Source organism: Liolophura sinensis, chromosome 1, assembly GCF_032854445.1.
Source record: "Liolophura sinensis isolate JHLJ2023 chromosome 1, CUHK_Ljap_v2, whole genome shotgun sequence".
In the NCBI taxonomy this organism is placed as follows: domain Eukaryota; kingdom Metazoa; phylum Mollusca; class Polyplacophora; order Chitonida; family Chitonidae; genus Liolophura; species Liolophura sinensis.
This window is the reverse complement of record NC_088295.1, coordinates 31,439,457-31,462,108: the sequence shown is the minus strand read 5'-3', so window position 1 is coordinate 31,462,108 and position 22,652 is coordinate 31,439,457. Positions and strand designations below refer to the sequence as shown.

The window sequence follows — 22,652 nt, the reverse complement described above, 5'->3', positions numbered from 1 at the left end:
AAGCTTGAAGCCCACAACACAGTGCCAGTACCTGAACATAGTATTCAAGTTAGATTACATCATATGTTTTAGGCAGGTTCTCGTGGATGTATGCAGACAGAACATATTGTACATTATTTTCTTGAATTTGCAACAAGAACCAAACTACAATGCATCAGTATTTGGTGCATGCTGAAAACAAAAAAAGAGGCCCCATGGAAGATTTTTTTACATGAAGATACCTAGACTGTAAACACATATGTTATTGTCAAAGATGGTAGTATACAGGTATTCAAGAGATTTATGTTTAGTGTGAAATTAAACCTGTCAACAAATACTTCCAACCTTATAGCAACATGTCACTTTAAAAATATGGAAATCATGAAGAAAACAAACTACATGTAGTTATGTGGTGTGTTATATGCACACAAACCATATTGAAATTCAATGGAGTTAACAGCTATAGGCCTACTGGTGGAAGAAGGGGGAAACTTTGTAGAGCGCTCTTGCTTGAACAGCAACCATCAAGCCAATACAGGTTTAATAACCAATAATAAAACAAATATAAATCAACAATGGAAACATCATGCAGAGGACACAAATTCATGCTATATACAATGCAACAGCATTATAAATATTTAACTTGTACAGGTGTCAACATTTACTCATCAGCCTAGACTACCCTACAGGTGCATGGCTATTTCCAAGTCTGTATAGAAAGAGATATGTTTATAAGGCAATAACAGGCTAGTAACAAGAATGCATGTGGCTTAACTAAACCAGTTCACCTAGGCTAGCACTACCCAGATGCATATTCAGTTGTATATGTAACAAAAAAACTCAATTATTCGTCTACCTAGCTACGTCGTTAGGCCGATCCAGATACATGTATAGACTTAAATATTCTTATCACTTGGGTTACCATGGTTACCGTTCACTCATAATAATACAGCAAATTTTCCTTGATAAATCTGTATCACACATGATCCAACAAGCTGGAACTGTCAGTTGGTAGTAAACCACAAATTTTCTCTTCCATACAGATACATGTATTTAACTGCTCACGTGCAGGAATCATGTACTTATAGGTTTGTAAGCATTTGTGCGTGTTTAAAACAAACAACAACAATTTGTGCTAAACATGCCCACCAATACACAGCTAATCCACCTTACACAGCAAAGTAGTATATACATTCCTTGCTTTTATTATCAGTTTACTGCTGATCTCAAGAAGGGTGTCTTTTTAGACCACAGGGTCCTATATCGTATTTTATGCCTCTCTCTCAACAAAATATCAGAAAAAAATTGGAGCATTGACTACACTGATGTAAGCATTTGCAACATTTACATGTTTGACAACACTGGTCACTGGAAGCGTATATATACAGTTTATCCACAAGTTACATCATAGATGACAAACACTTATCACAGCTTGATATGCCTATTATTCCATTTAAGACACATAGAAGTGTTTCAACAAAGAACATCTTGCGATAGTTGCTAATAACAGTCTGAGATTCCTAACACTTATATCTTACACAATGAAAAAGATATAGGTCCATGTATCCAGGTCCATGCAAAATATTCAGAACCCAAAATTCAACAGAGAATCTTGAAAACATGTGCAAAATGCAGCAACTTTGATATACCATTAATATTATCCCCTATCAATAGCAATACAAGGGACTAAAAGTTTATACATATACATATTTTTTTTTTCTACAAATGTTAGACTGATTAAAGCATTTACCATTTAATCAATCCTAACCAATCCAAAACTTCAAGAAGTCAACAAATGAAAATAAATTAGATGCGCAGCAAATAATTTACATGTTCTCTATGTGTGTTACATTACATCATGAATACATGATTACATCGTGTTGCCCGAGACTTTCATATGAGCATCATCAGCAGAAGTGCACGCAGCTCATATACACCAAGGATATTACAGAAAGAAACTCCACAAAGAATAAATTCAAACACCATTTAACTGCATGTAATTGTCCCAGGTTAAAAAAAAAAAGCAGCCTATACAACTCTGTACATACTGCAGCTAGAGGACACATTACAGCTTCATTTGTAGAAGGATATCTCATTAGGACATCTAACATGCATTTGAACTGCAACTGATTTTCGAATGTTATCTTTGCCTGTATTTTAAAACAATCTCATGAAAAAATAGATGTAATTATGAATTATTAATGCAAGGTGTCAAGAGCCAAAAATACTGTCTTCGACGCAACGTTTCACACATTGCTACATACTGCTCACTGGGATAGCAGTATGCTATGGGCTGCTAAAACACTTACATACATGTACATATAACATACAATGCCTAGTTATGTGGCAATAAAAACAAGTTTTCTTAACACCATTAAAGCAAAAGGCAAGACACTGGACACAATCGTCAGCCATAACTGTCTCCACATTTTTTTGATTTATTTGTTTATTTGATTGGTGTTTTATGCCATACTCAATAATATTTCACTTATATGACAGCAGCCAGCATTATGGTGGGAGGAAACCGGGCATAGCCCGGGGGAAACCCACAACCATCCGCACATTGCTGACGGACCTTCTCAGGTACGGCCAGAGAGGAAGCCAGAACGAGCTGGACTTAAACTCACAGCGACTGCATTGGTAAGAGGCTTCTGGGTCATTACGCTGTGCTAGCGTGATAACCAACTGAGCCACTGAGGCCCCCACATTCTTTTTTAAACTGCACCAAATACATAGACTGCAAAATAAATCTGTCATTTCTTTACATCTTTTCTCAAAATGTTTAACTTTGGTAAAGCAAAGATGAAAGCATAGCAACTGTTCTAAAGTACTTGTCATATCTCCAACAAAAATCAAGTTCAAACAATCTGATTTATCTTGTTACAGTATGTATACATTCTTCTTGACATAAATTTGTACAAGTAGGCTTTTTTATTTCTACCAGCACACAAAGATTTTTTTCAGATTTTTTTTCACTTGCTATGTAAAGATGAAGCTCTGCATATATCCACTAAATGAAGTTAACACATCCAGTGTAAGGACGTGATAATTTGGCCGTTTGGTAAATATACACTGGGAGATATTTTGGATGAAAATCATTATACACATAGATATTATCGTCACTAGTACCACGGTAGTCCTCTACCATTACAACAGGCTGTGGAATTTGATGATTAGCAGTTCTGTTTTCTTGTTTCTGACCAGGTATATATCCCCTGGGATCTCTGCACTATTGATGCTCAGCAGACACATGGAGAGTCTGTCTGAGTTATACTGCTAGTCATTCCATGTAGATGTCTTCAGTTGGATGGGTAAAAGCCATGTACTCCTGATAAAACCTCTTGAAGGCCCTCCTAGAAATGGAAATGAAACACATTTACCAGGTATCATATCACTACATGTCCAGTTTGTCTTCCATTCCTAATTCATTGTTCAAATACTGTATTTCACCTAAAATTTAATCTGTAAAAATGCACATTCAGGAGCACATAAATGCCTTTAAAATAATACTTTTGATGCAAACACCTACGTATTTCAAACTCAAACACAAAAAAACTCTGAAGTGACAGTGTAAGGTGGGTGAATCAAGCCAAATACATCGCTTAAAAGATGCTAATTTTTAGGTGAAGTACAGCGAGAATCATATCACAGGAATAAAGTCTGTTTTCAGTCCTATTTTTAGACTTCGTCGTTCATGTCATTACCTTATACCAAAAAGTATTGCATGCATTTTTCTGAAAGGTCTATCTTCTATAATTTAAAAAAAATATATAAAAATTGAAATGCTGGATTTGAAAATATCTGTAACATGCTAAAGGAAAAGAAAACACTAAAACTAAGTATATATCAGATGAACGATCACAATAGACTGTCACAGAAAATAGCTCGATTTATGTTTTTAGAATTTTTCCAACCGAGTAAAATGGTTTTAAAACATCAGATTCTATGGTGGTCTGTAGTGAACCACAGGAATAAAGTACTGGACAGCCCTGTGTCAGGATAATGTGATTGGGTGTGGTGTCACATTTGGTGTCTTCGCAAGATATTCCAGTGAGGCAGCACTGTAAATATGTCAGCATTGGGTCTGGCCAAGGAGACACCATTGTAATATGACCCAGATAATGTAATATAATTAAAGAAGACGCTAATCTACTTACCCTACAGCATCGCTTACACTACGAGTCCCTCTCTCTCCCAGGAATACATGACAGGCATACTTGTATGCATTTGGATGCTTAGTGATAAATGCAAAGTACCTGTAAAGACAAAAATATTAGTAAGTAAAAAAATATATATTGTATAATGAATAAGATTGTTTCCTCATGGTTATTAATATTTAGAACACTAACTGGTTAAGCTAAACCAAATAGCTGATTTAAAGCTTACCTTTAACATAGATACAATAATGTCTAGATATATCAATGCAAATAATCTATAAAACTAAGTATTCCCATCAAATAGACTTTCATAACTTCAGAGATAGACCTAGATCAATTTACCTGTCATTTTTTGGGTGATGTCCACAATAAGAAATGTTCTTCAGTGAAAAGAAATGAGTGAAGAGGTTGTCACTTTCATGCTGAAACAAAGAAATTGAAGCTTAAGTATATGAAATATATAAGCACATATTAAGTATATAAGGACAGAATTCAACATAAGTACATGTACAGGTGCTGGATCTGAAAACATCTGTAACATGTTAAAGACAAAAACACCTCTAAAATGAAGTATATACAAGATGAGAGACCGTTAAAAATTGTCCAGCGAAATTGTAATTTTTTTTTTCTTTTCTTGGAATTTTTTTAACCTGGTCAAAATTGTGTTAAAAGATAAGATTCTACCGTGGTCTGTTGTGAATCAGAAGGTATCAATTACGTCAAATCTATGCTTTTTTCCTGAAATTCGTTTCAAGGTCAAATCAGTGAATACATTCATAGATCTATATGTATATGCATTTTGAATGATGAATTGTAGTAAAAACCTTATGACATCACTGATCCCATTGTGGTCAGAAAAGGCCACCATAGAATAAAATGTCCAAATGCATATTTTACTGTGTTAAACAAATTGTAACAAACAAAAAATAAATCCCACTATTTTCCTGGACAGTGTTTAATGGTCTTTCATCTGATACATACATGTACTTCATGTCTGTGTTTTCTTTGCCTTTACCTGAACATCCCTTATTAATTTCACATGCAGCCATGTAAATCAAACTTTGCTTGACTCTAAGAATATGTCTTGGTTGCTTTTCATGAACTTAACATATTTAATGTGTACAAAGATCTAGTGTATACTGTAAAAAGGCACTTTCAGAAGCAAATAAAGGCTATACAATGATATTTTGATGCCAAACTGGAGTTCTTCTGATGACAAATTCATCAATTTTCACAAAACATTTTTCCCTCTTTCTCTTCCATGGCTCTATAAGGTGGATGAATCAACTGGCATAAAACAAACAGTCATGACTGTGCCACTTTAAGAAAGCTAAACTATAGGTTAAATATAATACAAGACAGGACAGCATAGAGCAGTTTTAATTCATTTTCATGACAAGCACTTACCCCTTCTTTGCTCTTGTCCAGCATAAGGATGCCATAATCACTGATTTCCAGTGTGCACATAGGGGGACAGTTTGTCTTCATGGTTTCTCGTCTGCTCAACACCACCTGACCACACAATAATACCATTAACACAAGTGACATGTATACCGTTATCCACGGCCAAAAACACAGATATACATTTTACAGTTTTAAGCCACCCGCAAATGATAACAGGCAAACTATGAGCTCGGGATCAACCACTGATGTTTTAAAACAACGACCATTAAGATTTTTGATGCAAACGCAGTGTAAATTTGTAGGAGCATTTTTACTTGAATTTCGTTTGATAGACATGCACTGGCCATGCTCACAATGAAGTGTTATGTTTACAGGGAGACAACATTCAATCCTCTCATTTTAAGTACAAACTATTCTGGCAACTCCCTGAAGCAATTTACCTTGGAAATAGCCTGACGAAGGACATCATCTCCTTTATGCTGTCTGACCTCTACAGAACCCAGGAATCTCAAGGTGAATTTTACAAGGTCATCCTCTTCATCTGAAACACAAAAACATCATAAGCTTGTCATCAAAAAACCAAAGTTGTACGGCTAAACTAAGATTTTTATTTATTCCTGTTCATCATTATGAAAGTCATCAACAGCTAAGTGTCCTAGGTTTGTTTGGATACATGTATGGTACTTTCAACAGATGTCAAGAGAAGTTATTACTTTGCCGTCATTAAACACGAGGATGTCCAACACGTACGTTCCTCCACTAGACATCTATTTACGTTGTACTTGGGAGCACAAATCTGATTGGCCGATATCTATGTACATGTAATGTCCTTCAAAATGCAACTCCACAGTCCATAATATACAGCTTTTTAAAAATGTATATATCTGGTGAATCTCTAGCTAGCATTCATGAAAGCCCATCTCTTGGGGACATTTAGCTGTCATTTCTAAAGATAGAATGTCTAGCTGATGTTCTTGAAAGTACAGATCTGGTACATATCTTGCTAATGTGTTTGACACTATATCTTCAGTGAACACTGTCAAAAGCTCTTGAAAGCACATATTAAGTGAACTTGTTGCCATTGGTCTTGGAAGAACAACTATTGTTCTTGGAAATACAAATCTAGCACAGATAAACTGTTAATCATACCCATAGCCAGTGCGAATGCACTTTTATCTAAATCATTATGTCATGAAGCATTTATTATGAAACTATTTTTCATCAGTGAACAACCACAGATGAATCAATTTATTGTTCTTGAAAAGCAACTCTAATGGACATTTATTTATTTATTTATCTGACTGGTGTTTTGCGCCGTATTCAGGAATATTTCACTCACACAATGGCAGCCAGCATTATGGTGGGAGGAAACCCACGACCATCCGCAGGTTGAGGACAGACTTTCCCACTTACGGCCGGAGAAACAGTCTTTAACTCCAGTCCATATTGATATATTTATGAAGGATGAGGCATTCAAATTTAAGTAGAAATTCATCTATTGTTTTGGAAAAGTTCAGTGAAAATAGGTTCAAACAGGTTCAAACTATGTATGCCGTGTACTACAAGTTTAGTGAAACATTAATTCTATAAAATAAAATCTAATTTACGACTAGGTCCAAATATTAATTCCATAAAATAAAATCTAATTTACGACTAGGTCCAAATATTAATTCTACAAAATAAAATCTAATTTACGACTAGGTCCAAATATTAATTCTATAAAATAAAATCTAATTTACGACTAGGTCCAAATATTAATTCTAGAGAACCCAATCTAATTTACGACTAGGTCCAAATATTAATTCTAGAGAATCCAATCTAATTTATGACTAGGTCCAAATATTAATTCTAGAGAATCCAATCTAATTTATGACTAGGTCCAAATATTAATTCTAGAGAATCCAATCTAATTTATGACTAGGTCCAAATATTAATTCTAGAGAATCCAATCTAATTTATGACTAGGTCCAAATATTAATTCTAGAGAATCCAATCTAATTTATGACTAGGTCCAAATATTAATTCTAGAGAATCCAATCTAATTTATGACTAGGTCCAAATATTAATTCTAGAGAACCCAATCTAATTTACGACTAGGTCCAAATATTAATTCTAGAGAACCCAATCTAATTTACGACTAGGTCCAAATATTAACTCTACAGAATCCAATCTAATTTACGACTAGGTCCATTTTGTGATGATGACCTACCTTCATCCTCCTCCAAGAAGTCCAGATTAGTTGCGTACATAGAAGGGAATATACCTGTCTTTCCAGACCTTAGATTGACACCTATAAAGACAAAAATAATATCAAAATATTTACTGATGTTGTTTTAGATTCTAAATGTTTATACCATATTTTTACATACACAGTCCAATATATATATGTACACAAATGATAAAAAAAATTCATAAACTTAGCTAATATTTCAATATAAGTATTCCAGTATTGCATGACTTAGCTAGAGCACTTATATTTCACACCATAAAACTTCAACATTTGACTGACCTTCACACCAGAGGTCATCGTCCTCCTTGTTAACATGAATGGGATCCCCAATCTCAATCTCCATCTCATCAGAGTGGCGCGGCACAAAGCGATGCATGCCACGGTGAGTGACTTCTAAGTCAAGGTAAACAGCATGGATGCTGGTACAGGAAGACAAATTTTTACCCTCTGCAAGAAAAGCCATCACAGTAAATTATGAAAGAATACACTAGACACAAAATAAGACAATGCTACATACCAAGCTGTAGCATGCCTATACAAATTGCATTTGAGGAGCACTTTATCAAGACTTACGCCATAACATAAAACCAGGTCAGGCCGTCCTAAAGGTACATGCTGAAGCCGCCTGGCACTCAGAACTGAAAGGTTAGAGCAAGGAAACAGGACTGGTTGGCCTCGTGTCAGTATAATGTGACTGGGTGGGGTGTCATGCCTGGGGTACAAAAGTACATAAAGCCATGAGACATATGCTCAGTACAAGGTCATTATGATCAAGTATCTAATTTATATATTTATCTGATTGGTGAACCCCATACTCAAGAATTTTTTCACTTATACAACGAGCATATCTGTGGGTGAAGGAAATCAGTGCCCGAAGTAAACCACCGGCCATCACCACATACCAGACAAACGCACATCCAAAACATAAAAACATTATCCAATTTAGTAACCTAATCCAAATGACGAACAAAGCACCTTTGAATGTATGCATTCAGACAGAAGGTCATTATGCACTAGAATGTACTTTGGTAAGTAATCTAATCAAATGAAATTCATACTTACCATCTTCTCCACTATCTTTTCTCCCAGAGCTGCCAGAACTCTGCACACCAGTTTTCTCCCTTGGCAAAGAACAATCCGAGTCGTAAGAGGTGTCGTGTAGGTTAGCACCACCAAGGTAGTTTGATGCAGCAGTGTAGTTGGATTCACAGAACAGGTGGCTCTCTGAGTTTCTGTGGCTGCGTGATTTCCTCGTTTTCCTCCTCACCCGTGCCCTGGGAATGGGCTTGTACAGGGGTGGGATATGATCAGAGGCCCGCTGCAGGTGGGCGTGGTATGCGTCCTCGGGCTCCTCCTCCCCTGGCCCACCAGTTTCTCCCTCTGTCTGCTCGTCCGTTTCCGTGCTGCCTTGGACAGCCTCCTCAAGCTCCTCAGCCAATGACTTTTCATTGCACGTCTCGCTGGCACAAACCTGAGTTTCGGGAGAAGGCGCTGTAACAATACACATAACAAGGCAAACAATTAGAACCCACATAATTCACTTTTTTACAAGTGATGAATTCATTTACCCTTTCAAACACTTAATCAAATGAAGTATTGAGGTTTAATGACACACTGGCAACATTTTGGCTATATCATGGTAACAAACACTGTTGAAGAATTGAGCAACACATACCAAATATGTACATGTGCAGAAATCTATATTTATACATCCAGATGATTTGGGGGCCTCCATGGCCTGGTTGTAATACTGTTCTAGTGCAGCATAATGGCCCAGGGGTCTTTGACCAATGCAGCCATTGTGAGTTCAACTCAAGCTTGATCATGCTAGCTTTCTCTCCAGTCATATGTGATAAGGTTTTGCAGCAACCTGCAGATGGTCATGAATGTTGTGCTCTGCCCAGTTTCCTCTCACCATCATACTGGTCGCCGTTGTAGAAGTGAAATATTCTTGAATCAGGATTAAAAAACTAATCAAATCAAATCAAATCCAAATGGCTTTAGAGTGACTTTATTTCAAGTTTTACAGTCTTGAAATTAAATTCTTAATATTACCTTTGATATATTTCTTGGGTATTTCTGGAAGCTTTCGGGGACGCCGAACATTTCTAAAGCCATTGAGTCCTAGCCGTGTTCTGATTGGAGGAGGGCTGCTGTTTCGAGATGACCCACCAGACGTATCAATAATCTCTTGAACCTTAAAACAAAGGGAACATCATTAATTTATACATGTGGTATATAAAAGATGGAACACCCTCTTATATTCAAAGCAAGCATGTACAAATTTTTGGCCACAAAGAATATCCACAATCAAACTATATGGATAGATGTTCACAACATTTAACACATGGAATTCAGGTATACAAATCATACACATATTGGCAAGCGAGCTGTCAGCTCCATTATTAAAAAAAAACTACCCGTGTCTTGATAATATAGGAACAGCCCTTGGACTCTATCATATTTTACATTTTCATAGGCCAAACTTTCCTCACGTTATATTCCATTCAACTTCAGTTTGTTTTGGAGTTGGGGAGGAAACATTATAATACTGAAATCAATGAAATTCTCACAAATTAAAATCCTGAAATGTAACCATTCAAATGCTTCTCACAATTCTTACATACTGATATATGCCTTGGAGTTCCTAAACATGTAGACACACATCAGCACAGCAGGCACAAAAGTTAATCTTATAAAATTATTTTCTCACATGGCAAAATAGAAAAGTTTGTGCATGGTTCTTACATGATTACTGTTCTGAAAGTCCACCATTTGATCATTCTTGTAGTTATAATAATTTGTCTCTGAGTTCAGAAGCTTGTTGTTTGGCCGGCACACATGGGTTTCTATAATATCTGGCTGCCTGCCACAAACTTCTCGATTTATATACTCATTGTCCTCATTATTATTGTCCTCAATATCAGAACTAAAGAACCGTTTATTGACATCTTTGGTAGAAGGGGTTATCCCCCTTTGGAATCCTGTGGTAGGGCGAACGGTGAGAGCTGATTGGTTGTTGATGTAAGCTGGACTGAATGGCGGGTGATGAATGTTAAAATCTTCATTGTCATCTGGACAATACTCTGGGCTAATATCGTGAGTTAGTCTGCAAAAGAAAAATATAATATGATTATCAACATATATTTTATAGGTTATTTTATAGGGGTTTTTTTAACATATACTCTGATGGTAGCATAACAATGTCTATACTCAACACTGGACAGTCCCAATGTTCCATGCCAACTGCAGCTATTCTAAAAACATCATCAAGTCGCAAAAAACGACAAATGGGTTGACTGAACCTTCCCTTTACATGCCGATGACAAGGTGGAAAAGCAGTCATAATACCATAGATACCATATTTGTGTCATGTTTTTAGTTCTTGCTTTGACTAAGCCTGGTACTGAATGCATAACCTCTCAATCATGACAAAGACAGACAATTTAAACTTAAGTAGCCAACTGAATATATTATACTGTACAATTATGTATACCTCACTTATTTAAGTTTACACGCAGCAGTTTATTTTCCTTCAGCCTTTATATGGGAATTTATATCAGTATATCACCCGTTCAAACTAAAGAGATACACGTAAATACTCTGTAATTATTTAACATGACATAAAACCATAAAATTTACCTGGGTCTAACAGCCCATCTGTGTACTCACTGTATGCTAACAAAGTGTCAGTTATGTCACAGCCCACTTGTGCCTGTGATTATGAATGCTGACCATCACAGGTACGTACAGGTGGTCAAGTATTAATCAGCATCACATGGTGCATGTAACAAGTCCAATGCTTCATGTACAAGATGTTGTAGTACTGAGTTGCTACAGATGATCCAGTCATGCAATGGACATCAAAGTAATGTCTCACAAAATCTCCCATATATTATATATATATATATATATATATATATATATATATATATATATATATATATATATACATGTAATTCTGTCACGTTTAATTAAGACTGATGAAATTTCATAATACAAGAAAGGAATAATATACTGAATCTATGTGAAGGAGAACACTGGAATCTGGAATCTATGTGAGTCTGGAACACACAAACTCGTTGGAACTGCATTTGTATGGCTGTTGTTGGTACTCACAAGTTACAAGTGGATGTTACCTTAAAAATGAATGGACAAAGTGATGATAGTATACTATCTGGTATATAACACCTTTACATGCAGGTGAACAGAGAATAAATGTAGTTATCTTAACATGAAATAAACTCAAAGAATGCAAATTTTGACATTTTCAGCTTGACAAGGAAATGTTTCTGATCCCCATGTCATATGATACTGTTATATATTATGTGATCCTTTCCAATATGGTAATTCACTGACTGACTATCTGACATATACGTAGACGTGTACAGATCATAGGCAAAGAATCTGAAATAATACATTACAAATAATGACAGTTCTGTACAAGATAATATTGAACAGCAATAACTCCAGTAATGACTATCTAGGAATATGTGTCATTTTCCATTCAGAAACATGAACGTAAAGACTACTATACAAAAATGGCTGTCTCACATAATTCCACATAATAAATGCTCATCTCGTGATGGCTGTACACTGTACCTTAGGAACAGAGCAGGTTGGCCGTTGAACCGTCAGCATTTTAACCTTGTGTTTCTGAAGCTTTGGGACAGCTATAATAAAATGGTCAGCAGGAATGTATGATGGAGTCTTGGGAGCTAGTCCTGATTAGAACACGGTATCCATCTCTGTTGTGATGCTGACCTGGCTGCTGATGGGAGAGACTGAGCTCAGACAGCCATTGCTGTATAGCTGATCACCAACACCCGCTGTAATGTATCAGCCTCCGGCCTCCAAACTCAATCATTATGCTAATGAGCAGAATCATCAGACAGGCTGCTGGCATATGTAGATCAATAATATATGCAGCTTGTTGCTGAGGCTGGCATTCTGCCTACATCAGAACACAAGCAGGTTGTGGTCAGAGGTTAGAGTTCATGGTCTATTTCAGTTCATTTATTGATCTGGATTCTGACTCCTCTCAATGTGACCTGACATTTTCTATAATAAAACTGCCCACTCATCAATTTGTACAGGATCAGTGGTATGCCTTACTGATTCCTTGAGCTACACAAAAACAAATGTGAACTGGGGATCCCAGATTTTCCTAGGTGTGTTCTTTGGGTAGGTGACAATGTCACATTCCTCTAAACTGAACAATATCTCCATCAATTTGACCCTCCCATATTTGTAACCTACACATGATTAAAATATGATGAGTTATTCCTTAGATCCACTCCTGTAACTTGTCTGTAACTGCAAAACCAAAGTAATGGAATGTGAATTTATGTGAAGTCACTTTACTTTTAACAAATTTTTTTCTTCAACTCATGCTGTTTAAGACGTTTTAATCTCTTCTTAAATGAACAAATTCTTTGGCTACAAAATTAATATGTAGCATGTTGGCACTATTAAAACGGCAGTTCATATATATATATATATATATATATATATATTATATATATATATATATATATATATATATATTGTTTCTAGCATTCGAAATGTTCTCTATGAGTAATAAGGAATCTGGTTAAAAATGCCTGTATAACATGAGCTATTTCATGCACTGCCCTTAACCACACTATATTTATATGCTGTTGAAAGATGTAGAATTCCCCCTCCCTGGAAATGTATTATAATTATTCGAATGACCACCTATATAAATTTTTAAAATGATTCACAAAAATAAACATAATTATTCAACTTATTACAAGCTGTCAGACAGGCAGAAAAGATGTCCTTCACATGATGTAGGCCTACTGGAACAGACTGAGTATGTCCCCCTGAACCTATTGTGTTGTCAAAACTCATTATTCTCAGGCCACATTCCTGTTGCCTGGCAACAGAACGTCACTGATAATGTTAGTGGTACTTGGCTAGTGTCTCTGCTTTATATTAACCTCATTCACACAGGCTATACTGCTGTCCTGCCAAAATATTTCTTCTCGACTGTTAGCATTTGGCCTGAGCTTTAGTCCAACACCCATGTTCAGAAATCAATATGGGTCTACAAGGCCTTATCTAGTTTGAGGGTTTGTAGTGACAATGTCCGTGTTCTATGATACGGGCTGACCAGTGCAGAGGTATCAGAGCCCCACCATTCCTCTGTGGGTGTCATCATAACTGTGGCACACTCACAACACATTCACAGGGAAGGTTCAAGGCTTGTACATGTATTATTTACTTCATTGGTGTTGGTCGATTATGATGACAGCCACCATTACATCTGGTGGGAAGAAATAACACTGTGGCATAACCCACAAAAAAATAAAGGGGGAGTTAGAAATTCATCTTATTTTTAAGAAATTAAAATAGAGAGAAAAATATAAAAAATTCAGACAAAATCCCAACAAAACTAAAAATGTTCCTGTTTTGGAGTGTTGGATTTAGGTTATCCCTGAATAACCTATTTTTAAGAATGGCCCCTAGAAGGAGAGCTTTGTAGTCAAATACAAGGTCTGCATTTTTATATTTTAACGTATGCCTGAAAAATGATGACTGATTCCTGCATAGAATTTACTGACATATAGAATTCCTAGATTAATTACATTTTTGAAATCTCTTTAATTGAAGAATGAATCAATAAAGAGCAATAACACTAACTGCTTGTTGAAAATGATTCATTTATTATCTTACTTATAATAAACACCTGTCAGTACTTCTCTGGGCCAAAGCCATCTGAGCTAAAGGTGCTCTATAATTCAACTTGTCATTTCATGCTCCAGCTATTCACTAGTTCAAGTTGATAGATGGAAGAGCTGGGAGATAATATTAACTGTTGTTGTTAATGTCATCATGTGACGCTGCATTCCTTGGAAACAAAAAACGCATGTAAATGCACTATTAATTTTATTTAGCACAAATTCCTATTTTTTATTTGATTGTTGTTTAACACTGTACTCAAAAATTTTTGACTTGTACAATGTTGGTCTGTTATATGGTTGCATGTTTTGGGATTGTCTGGTGTATAAAACCACTGACCTTTGGCAAGTTGCTGATGAATTGTGGCACATGTGGTGGAAGATACATACATGTAAGTGATCTCTTTCACAAATGCGGTGTGCATATCTGTTGGAAGAGATTGAAATTGATTTTTACAATCCAATGATATTACTATATCCAGTGATTGGAGCTGCAGAAATGTTCACAACAGAATAGAGAACAACATTGCCCATGTCTGCATGGGTTTAGTTCATAAATTCTAGTGGCAGCTTAGTGCCAGATCAGTGTAACAGATGCATATGACCACCTGGAGATTCAGTACTTTGTCAGTCCATTGTCATCCTTATTCCTGTGTTCTGCTGAATCTCCCTACACGTTAAAGGAGAAGAAAACTTAAAAACATGACACTATAGGCTGAAAAGAGCACATTTTTTCCTATGGTGGTGCCTGCTGCATAATTTTGCGATTTTTCCTCACCATACGCGTAAAGCTTGAAAACGGCAAAGCTGGCATAAATCAAGGAGTCCATGGCTTCCTCTATCTTTAACACCCTGTAATTAATGCTGGGGGTGTGCTGCCTCTCAGCCTCTCAGTGGGACGATGAGCATCTAAATAGCTGAGCCAATGAGCCACAGATAGTCTTTAGTCTGGATAGCTTATACACATATTTCATGATTCATTCTGGCTTCTTCTTTTAGAATCTGTAGAGGGTCCAAAATCTAATCCACATCCTGTCAGGAAAATGCCGGACAGGAAGATAGAAATAAAAAAAAAATGACACATCTCAAAACATACATTAACTATTGAGAATGCTATTTTGTTGGATCTATTATCCTGCATCAGACAAAATACTTCGAATTTCATTGGACAACAAGTCACATGGGGTAGGGATATATTCTTGAATCATGCAGACAACCCGAAATGTGTCTGCTGAGTAGGTTATCTCCCTTTGTTGGGTTGTAAATACAATGGTCACATCGCTGAAGCGATTCCCCCATACATCAGTCGTCTGAACTGAATTGATGGGTCTTTGCAGGACAAATTTGTTACATGGTGACTCAGTGATAAGGTTCGCAAATACATGGTGTCAATAATCCTCATACTGGATTACATATGAGGATTACTGACACCATATATTTTCGTATCCTATCACTGAGTATTCATGTAACTAATATTATTTATCTCTTGACAGCCTGACTCATGGCAGTTCTGTTACAAACCGAGAGTTTAGCTTCATGCAAGCAGTCAGGTACAGATGTCAGGCATATCATCACGCCATATCTATCCACAGTCTCAAGTCACAATTACAGCATATATATATATATATATATATATATATATATATATATATATATATATATATATTTGTATTTGTTACATGCATATTGATATCAATATTGACATCAATACCATAATTTGTCTTTCTCTTTCTTGTGCATGGATGTTTACTTGTTTAGACGTATTTGCTTTATTGGTACATCAGCAAACTGCCACATTGGAAAGGTTATAGCCATGGCCTTTGTCCTCTGTACCATACAGCTGGTCCTTTTCCTCCACCAAAGTTACATGTTTTGAATCAACAAATATTATATATTATATATACATTACAAAGATTAATAAAACTGTTTGTTTTATAAACTTTATTTAAGTAAGCCTTATGGCTTGTTATCATGATGTTATTTCAATGAGCTTTTCTGTTTTATATGCTATTTTATAGCAATTTTGTTAAGACCACAAAAATGCATTCACTCAATGCCATCTGAGAAATCCAATATTTACCAACCCGTAAGTGTGTTTTGAAATGTAACAGACTACAGGAAAGTTACTTTTTGAACAGTTAAAGTCATATTTAGCACATTTTTAACCAGTATGATAGGTAAGAATGAATCAGAATGTCATTAAATCCTTGTTTATATCTTATTATCACTAACTATTCCTGTTTCCACTCTTTGTTCGTTATAAATTTGCAAAGTGCTTTTCAACATTGCATACACAGAATTATGAGCATCTATCTTACAAACATATTTTGAAAATTTCACATATTTCACAAATTGAATAAAAGGTCATCACTCAGTCATGGAGCTGCAATAACAGCACTAATCATAGTTTCTGCCAAGAATCTTACATAATAGCGGAGTTCAGGTGGTCAGGGCATCAAGTAATTTCCTCATACCATATTAATTACAAGCACCTGAATCGGACATCAGTGTCTTTGGTGAGAAATGTCAACTAATCAATAAGTGCTCCAGTATTATTATTAACACGTAAGTGATAATCACGTGAACTGGCATATGGTACACCTAATTAAAATGTGTTAGCACATACCAAATCTCTGTGACATGGCTCATGTGCTGGTTTCACAGTATAGTCGGAAGCACAATGGGCGGTACAGTGGCAAGCATGGCAGTTCGACTTTTAAATAAATTTCAAAAGTAGAAAAAAAAATAGATAAATAAAATGAACCAAAGCAACGTCGAAACAATTTAATTGCAACAACAAAATGAAGGCCAATGCACACACATATGCGCCGTGGACTGTTAAGTACATAATTAAACTACTAAAAACTGTGTAAAACTATTTCAGGGCATCTCCAGCCGTCTAGCACCTCAAAGCTTCCGGTGCCTAGGCCGGCCCTGGAACCTCCCGTTTTTTGCTGGGATAGTCAACCGATGGCGGTACCGCTCAGGCTTCCAACATGTCTGTTCAGATGTCACATGCATAAATCATGTGGCTACATTGTAATTAAGTTAACAATATGCAGACCTGTGTAATTAAGCTAACAATATGCAGACCTGGAGAAACAGAGATATGGATGTCTCTACACATTACTATTAGGCCTACACATACTGATTAGCTGCAACAATAAACGACAACAATCATCACTTCATCAATCACATGTTTTGTTCATTATTTGATTGGTTTTTTATGCGGTGCTCAAGATTATTTCAGTTATGCAAAGGCGGCCAGCTTTATGGTGGGAGGAATCCAGACAGAGCCCGCGGAAAAGATATGTACATATCAAGCACATAAAATACATGATGCAAAAAAATCATGCAAAGTGTTAATGACAAAATAGTTGTGAATTCTGATATGAAATCTGAAGTTTATCATGTGATCTTGCAATTCAACATCCGTCAACTGCCACGGACAAATATTTACATACAGTCAAATATTTAAAAAGAATTAAAGCTGTTATCCAACATCATGCTGGGGTCCGTTCTACTAGTCTTTTACCACTTCTGATGCCTATAAATTTCATGATAATGGGAAAAAAGCTAAAGAAGATTGGCAGGAATTATTTGGGTTTGAACCACAGGCAGCTAAATATAATGTCTCTTGGGGGTTGTGTGAAGACCACTGAAGAGAAAGTAAACATTGGTTTCAGATAGCAGTGCTGGGCTACATGTATAGCCTTTGCGAATAGCAATTTCACGAATCAGCCCTGTACGCTCCGCATCGTAAATTATATGTTGAAGAATGAACAAAGAAGAAGAAAAAAACGCAATAAAGATGGAAAGGAACCCTAGACTGCCAGGCATCATTTATAATGAGACAAGTTCTGAAGGCTAACAGAGATATTAGGTGGCTTTGATCTTCTGCTGATAGCCAAGAAGAAATGACAGAAAGAATTATTTATTTTAAAGTTGCTGTCCCAGAACAAAAGACATTGACGAATACATTGTTGAAAAGTTGATGCCTGTTGCCACAGAAAACTGCAGTTACAAGTTTCATGCAGTCTTGCATAAAGCTTTCATGTTTCTTTATAGTGTTTTGGTAATTATGTGAAAACCACAACTTGAACAGGAAAAATTCTTTCAAATTCATAATCAAGGTATTCTCAAAAATGTTCTTGTTCCATAGAATTAAGCTGTTTTTAGAACTTTTAAGCTAATTTCATTGGTCAGTTTTTGCCAATTTCCATACCAAACTCAATGACTTTTGTAATTTTTGGGCGATCCACAAAGAAACTGTAAAATAAAATTTTACCTTGATATGTTTAGCCATTATGGAGAAGAAGATTTTTTATGTTGATCAATAAAATTCAAAACAGTCGCTAAATCATGTGACTGGCCAAGCAGCACAAAACTACAAAGCTGCTTCATATGTTTATTATTAAAAGTCCAAAGTTTGTTTTTTCTACCTTTACTAATTTTCAAGATATTGCAATTTTACAAACTCACTAAGAATAATAATACTAATCTAAACAATTTCAAGAGGTGTCCTGCTAGGATAGCGTGGACCCCTAATTAAACTATAACAGCATAGTTACACGAATTTGTACTTTGCTATATAAATATACTGATATAATATTTATGAAGTGTTTGATAGTACAACTGTTTTCAGAATAACTGTAGTCGTTGTCATGACATGCTCTACTACCTACAACCATGCTCAAAGAAATTTTCATTAAAAGTGGGCCAAGGGGGACAACTCATACAAAATAATCAATGCCTATATACGCATTTAATGGAATATATTAAATTGTAGATGTACTTATCTCAAGGGTAGAAGTAGAAAATAGCATGCTACTGTAAACTATACTGCCACAGCAAATATCTCCTAACAAGAATTATCCAACAATGATGGCAAAAAATTCTCAGACATCTTTCCAATGTGGAGCAGGGGGGACAACTTTCACTACTCAGTCTTTGAACATAAAGATGAGAAAACATTTTGTGAAATGCATATATGTAATGTGGCATATATACAATGTACACATACAAATTGAATATGTATCAATCCCCACCCTCTACGTCAAGGCCATATGGCAATGTATCGGGCACTGTAAAAGCATCATCACTAATGCAAATAAATACCTAGAGGTTAGTCCAAGGCTAAAAAAAAAAATAAATAAATTAATGAGCAAACAAAATCCCAGATACATGTATTTCCTCATGCAATTAGTGTACATTTAAAAGCTAAAAGAAATATCAACAAACCAAAGCTTTCTCAAATTTTCTATGTAAACAGATGTCCCAAGTTTACCAGTTTTTTGAGTTTCTCTCATAGCTACATGTACCTAAGGAATGCGTTCCAGCCTTATAACATATAAGCACAGGTTTTGTGCATACGTAGGCTGTGCACTGTATGTGTAACATAGCATTTACTTCCTTTCCAGGCTAGAAATTATCACTATCACAATCACACATCATTTAATTGAAGCAAATTATGTTTTACACACTTCCTTGGTTGATAAATGACCAACTTTCACAAAAAAGCTTGATCCAAATGCATTTGACAAAAGCTTACAATTAAGAATGAGGATTATAAATAATGTTATAACCTGCCTTAAGCACCCATGTACATTAACCCAAAGGCTGCACCCATGTACATTAACCCAAAGGCTGCACCCATGTACATTAACCCAAAGGCTGCACCCATGTACATTAACCCAAAGGCTACACCCATGTACATTAACCCAAAGGCTGCACCCATGTACATTAACCCAAAGGCTGCGCCCATGTACATTAACCCAAAGGCTGCACCCATGTACATTAACCCAAAGGCTGCACCCATGTACATTAACCCAAAGGCTGCACCCATGTACATTAACCCAAAGGCTGCACCCATGTACATTAACCCAAAGGCTGCACCCATGTACATTAACCCAAGGCTGCACCCATGTACATTAACCCAAAGGCTGCACCCATGTACATTAACCCAAAGGCTGCACCCATGTACATTAACCCAAGGCTGCACCCATGTACATTAACCCAAAGGCTGCACCCATGTACATTAACCCAAGGTTGCACCCATGTACATTAACCCAAAGGCTGCACCCATGTACATTAACCCAAATGCTGCACCCATGTACATTAACCCAAAGGCTGCACCCATGTACATTAACCCAAAGGCTGCACCCATGTACATTAACCCAAAGGCTGCACCCATGTACATTAACCCAAGGCTGCACCCATGTACATTAACCCAAAGGCTGCACCCATGTACATTAACCCAAAGGCTGCACCCATGTACATTAACCCAAAGGCTGCACACACGTACATTAGCCCAAAGGCTGCACCCATGTATTTTAACCCAAGGCTGCACCCATGTACATTAACCCAAAGGCTGCACCCATGTACATTAACCCAAAGGCTGCACCCATGTACATTAACCCAAAGGCTGCACCCATGTACATTAACCCAAAGGCTGCACCCATGTACATTAACCCAAAGGCTGCACCCATGTACATTAACCCAAAGGCTACACACATGTACATTAGCCCAAAGGCTGCACCCATGTACATTAACCCAAAGGCTACACCCACGTACATTAACCCAAAGGCTGTTTTGGTTGTTGGCTGAGGTGGTTAGCCAGCCAGCAAGGTACAATGACCCAAAAGCTTCTCACCAAAGCAGTCGCTGTGAGTTCAAGTCCAGCTTATGCTGGCTTCCTCTCAAGCCGTACATGGGAAGGTCTCTCAGCAAACTGGCAATGGTCATGGGTTTCCTCCCACCATAATGCTAGCCAGCCATCCTATAAGTGAAACAGTTCTGAGTACGGCATAAAACAGTAATCAAATAAATATATATGTATATACAGGTATAAATGACAAGTGTGCTTTGTGGACAATACTGCTGTAAAATAAACACACTATACTAGTATATACATGTAAACAGATAGACTGCCAATGTGAATGTGTGCTTCCTTGATAGTACTGGTGTAAAAGAACTCTTGTTTTACCTGATTCAAGAAGAGGTGTCATCCTGAGGTAAATAACAGGAAACAGAGATGAACATGTAGATACTGGCCACTTGCCATATGAACTGATTCATAATTTTGTTAAAAAAAATTTTCTTAAAATCAATGTTGATATGTACAGAAAAAGTCACCAAATGATAAATAGAGCCAGTCAAATGTGTTCAATCACACAGAACGAGGCTCTACTGAAGAAGGCCGCATGATACAGAATGCTTCAGAGCATCTGCACAATTTCTCAGGTTAAATGATAGGTGTAGAATCAGAGCTTTTGCAATAATTTTTTAATTCCTGTCTTTATAGTTGTATTGTATTTTTTACATACATGTATATCTAGTGTTGAAAATTCAAAATGTAAAACAATAAATAATTTGCATTCAACAGAAAATATCTAAACTGAAATATTTTTACTAGTTTTTTTTAATATATTTAAACTGAATCCTTATCCTGTAACCCTATTAGTACCGGTATGTAAATATAAACTTATACATAAGGACAAGATTTACATTACAATAATTTGGTAATCATCGCTAACATTTATTTTAATGAACTTTAAATTTATAAAATCCATAAAACTTAAACTACACTGTAAAAATAAATAGTAGATGTAAGCAAGTAACTTGAAAAAGGGGAATTTTATAGTTGAGGTTGCTGTGACATGATAGAGAAAACAACCAGTTTTGCACAATGAAATCTGACATGCATTGGCTAACAATAGGACAAACCTAGTCTTTATAACTGCCTAATGATAAGATACTCAATAAATCAATATTAGACCAAACATGAAAAAGGCATACATAAAAAGCGTAAGTCTGTCTTATAATTTTCAATCATTTCATTTTCAGTCCATATAAAAGACTGACACTTGTAACAGTTAGTGCAGAAACACACATTCAGTGACGACAGGTGGTTGAAATCCATTGTAACTGTCAAATTAACACGAACCCAATACACATAGGCCAATATGTAGGCCTAGGCCCTATGTAGGTACAATGATACTGACGCATCTGGTCATTTTATGAAATGACTTTCATAAATTTCGCAACATTAAAAAAACACAAACAAAAAAATCACCTTGATACATATATACCTGTAGCACCAAGTGTTTGCTTGTTTCACCTTTTCTTGCCACAATTCCATACTTGGAGTGTTAAATGTCAATGACATCATGACATTTT

The 22,652-nt window shown here is 36.2% G+C and overlaps 1 protein-coding gene across 1 annotated transcript; it reads right to left on the bottom strand.

Annotated features, from left to right (window-relative positions):
• Positions 1 to 1,830: 1,830 nt before the first annotated feature.
• LOC135482373 (C-Jun-amino-terminal kinase-interacting protein 2-like) lies at positions 1,831 to 22,629 on the bottom strand. Its single transcript, XM_064762323.1, has 11 exons — positions 22,565 to 22,629; positions 10,519 to 10,879; positions 9,826 to 9,967; positions 8,833 to 9,261; positions 8,050 to 8,217; positions 7,750 to 7,830; positions 5,981 to 6,081; positions 5,544 to 5,648; positions 4,479 to 4,558; positions 4,137 to 4,235; positions 1,831 to 3,332 (listed from the first exon to the last, which is right to left on the bottom strand). Exons 1-11 carry the CDS (start codon positions 22,612 to 22,614, stop codon positions 3,260 to 3,262), a joined length of 1,689 nt encoding a protein of 562 aa, XP_064618393.1. The 5' UTR covers positions 22,615 to 22,629; the 3' UTR covers positions 1,831 to 3,259.
• Positions 22,630 to 22,652: the final 23 nt, after the last annotated feature.

Bases quoted from the DNA above. Each gene is read 5' to 3' on its own strand.
- LOC135482373 (XM_064762323.1), bottom strand. From the start codon at position 22,614: ATGGAATTGTGGCAAGAAAAGGTGAAACAAGCAAACACTTGGTGCTAC. The intron at 9,262-9,825 runs GTAATATTAAGA...GTATTGTTACAG, and splicing joins ACCCAAGAAATATATCAAAG to CGCCTTCTCCCGAAACTCAG. The intron at 4,559-5,543 runs GTAAGTGCTTGT...TCTTTGTTTCAG, and splicing joins TGGACAAGAGCAAAGAAGGG to CATGAAAGTGACAACCTCTT.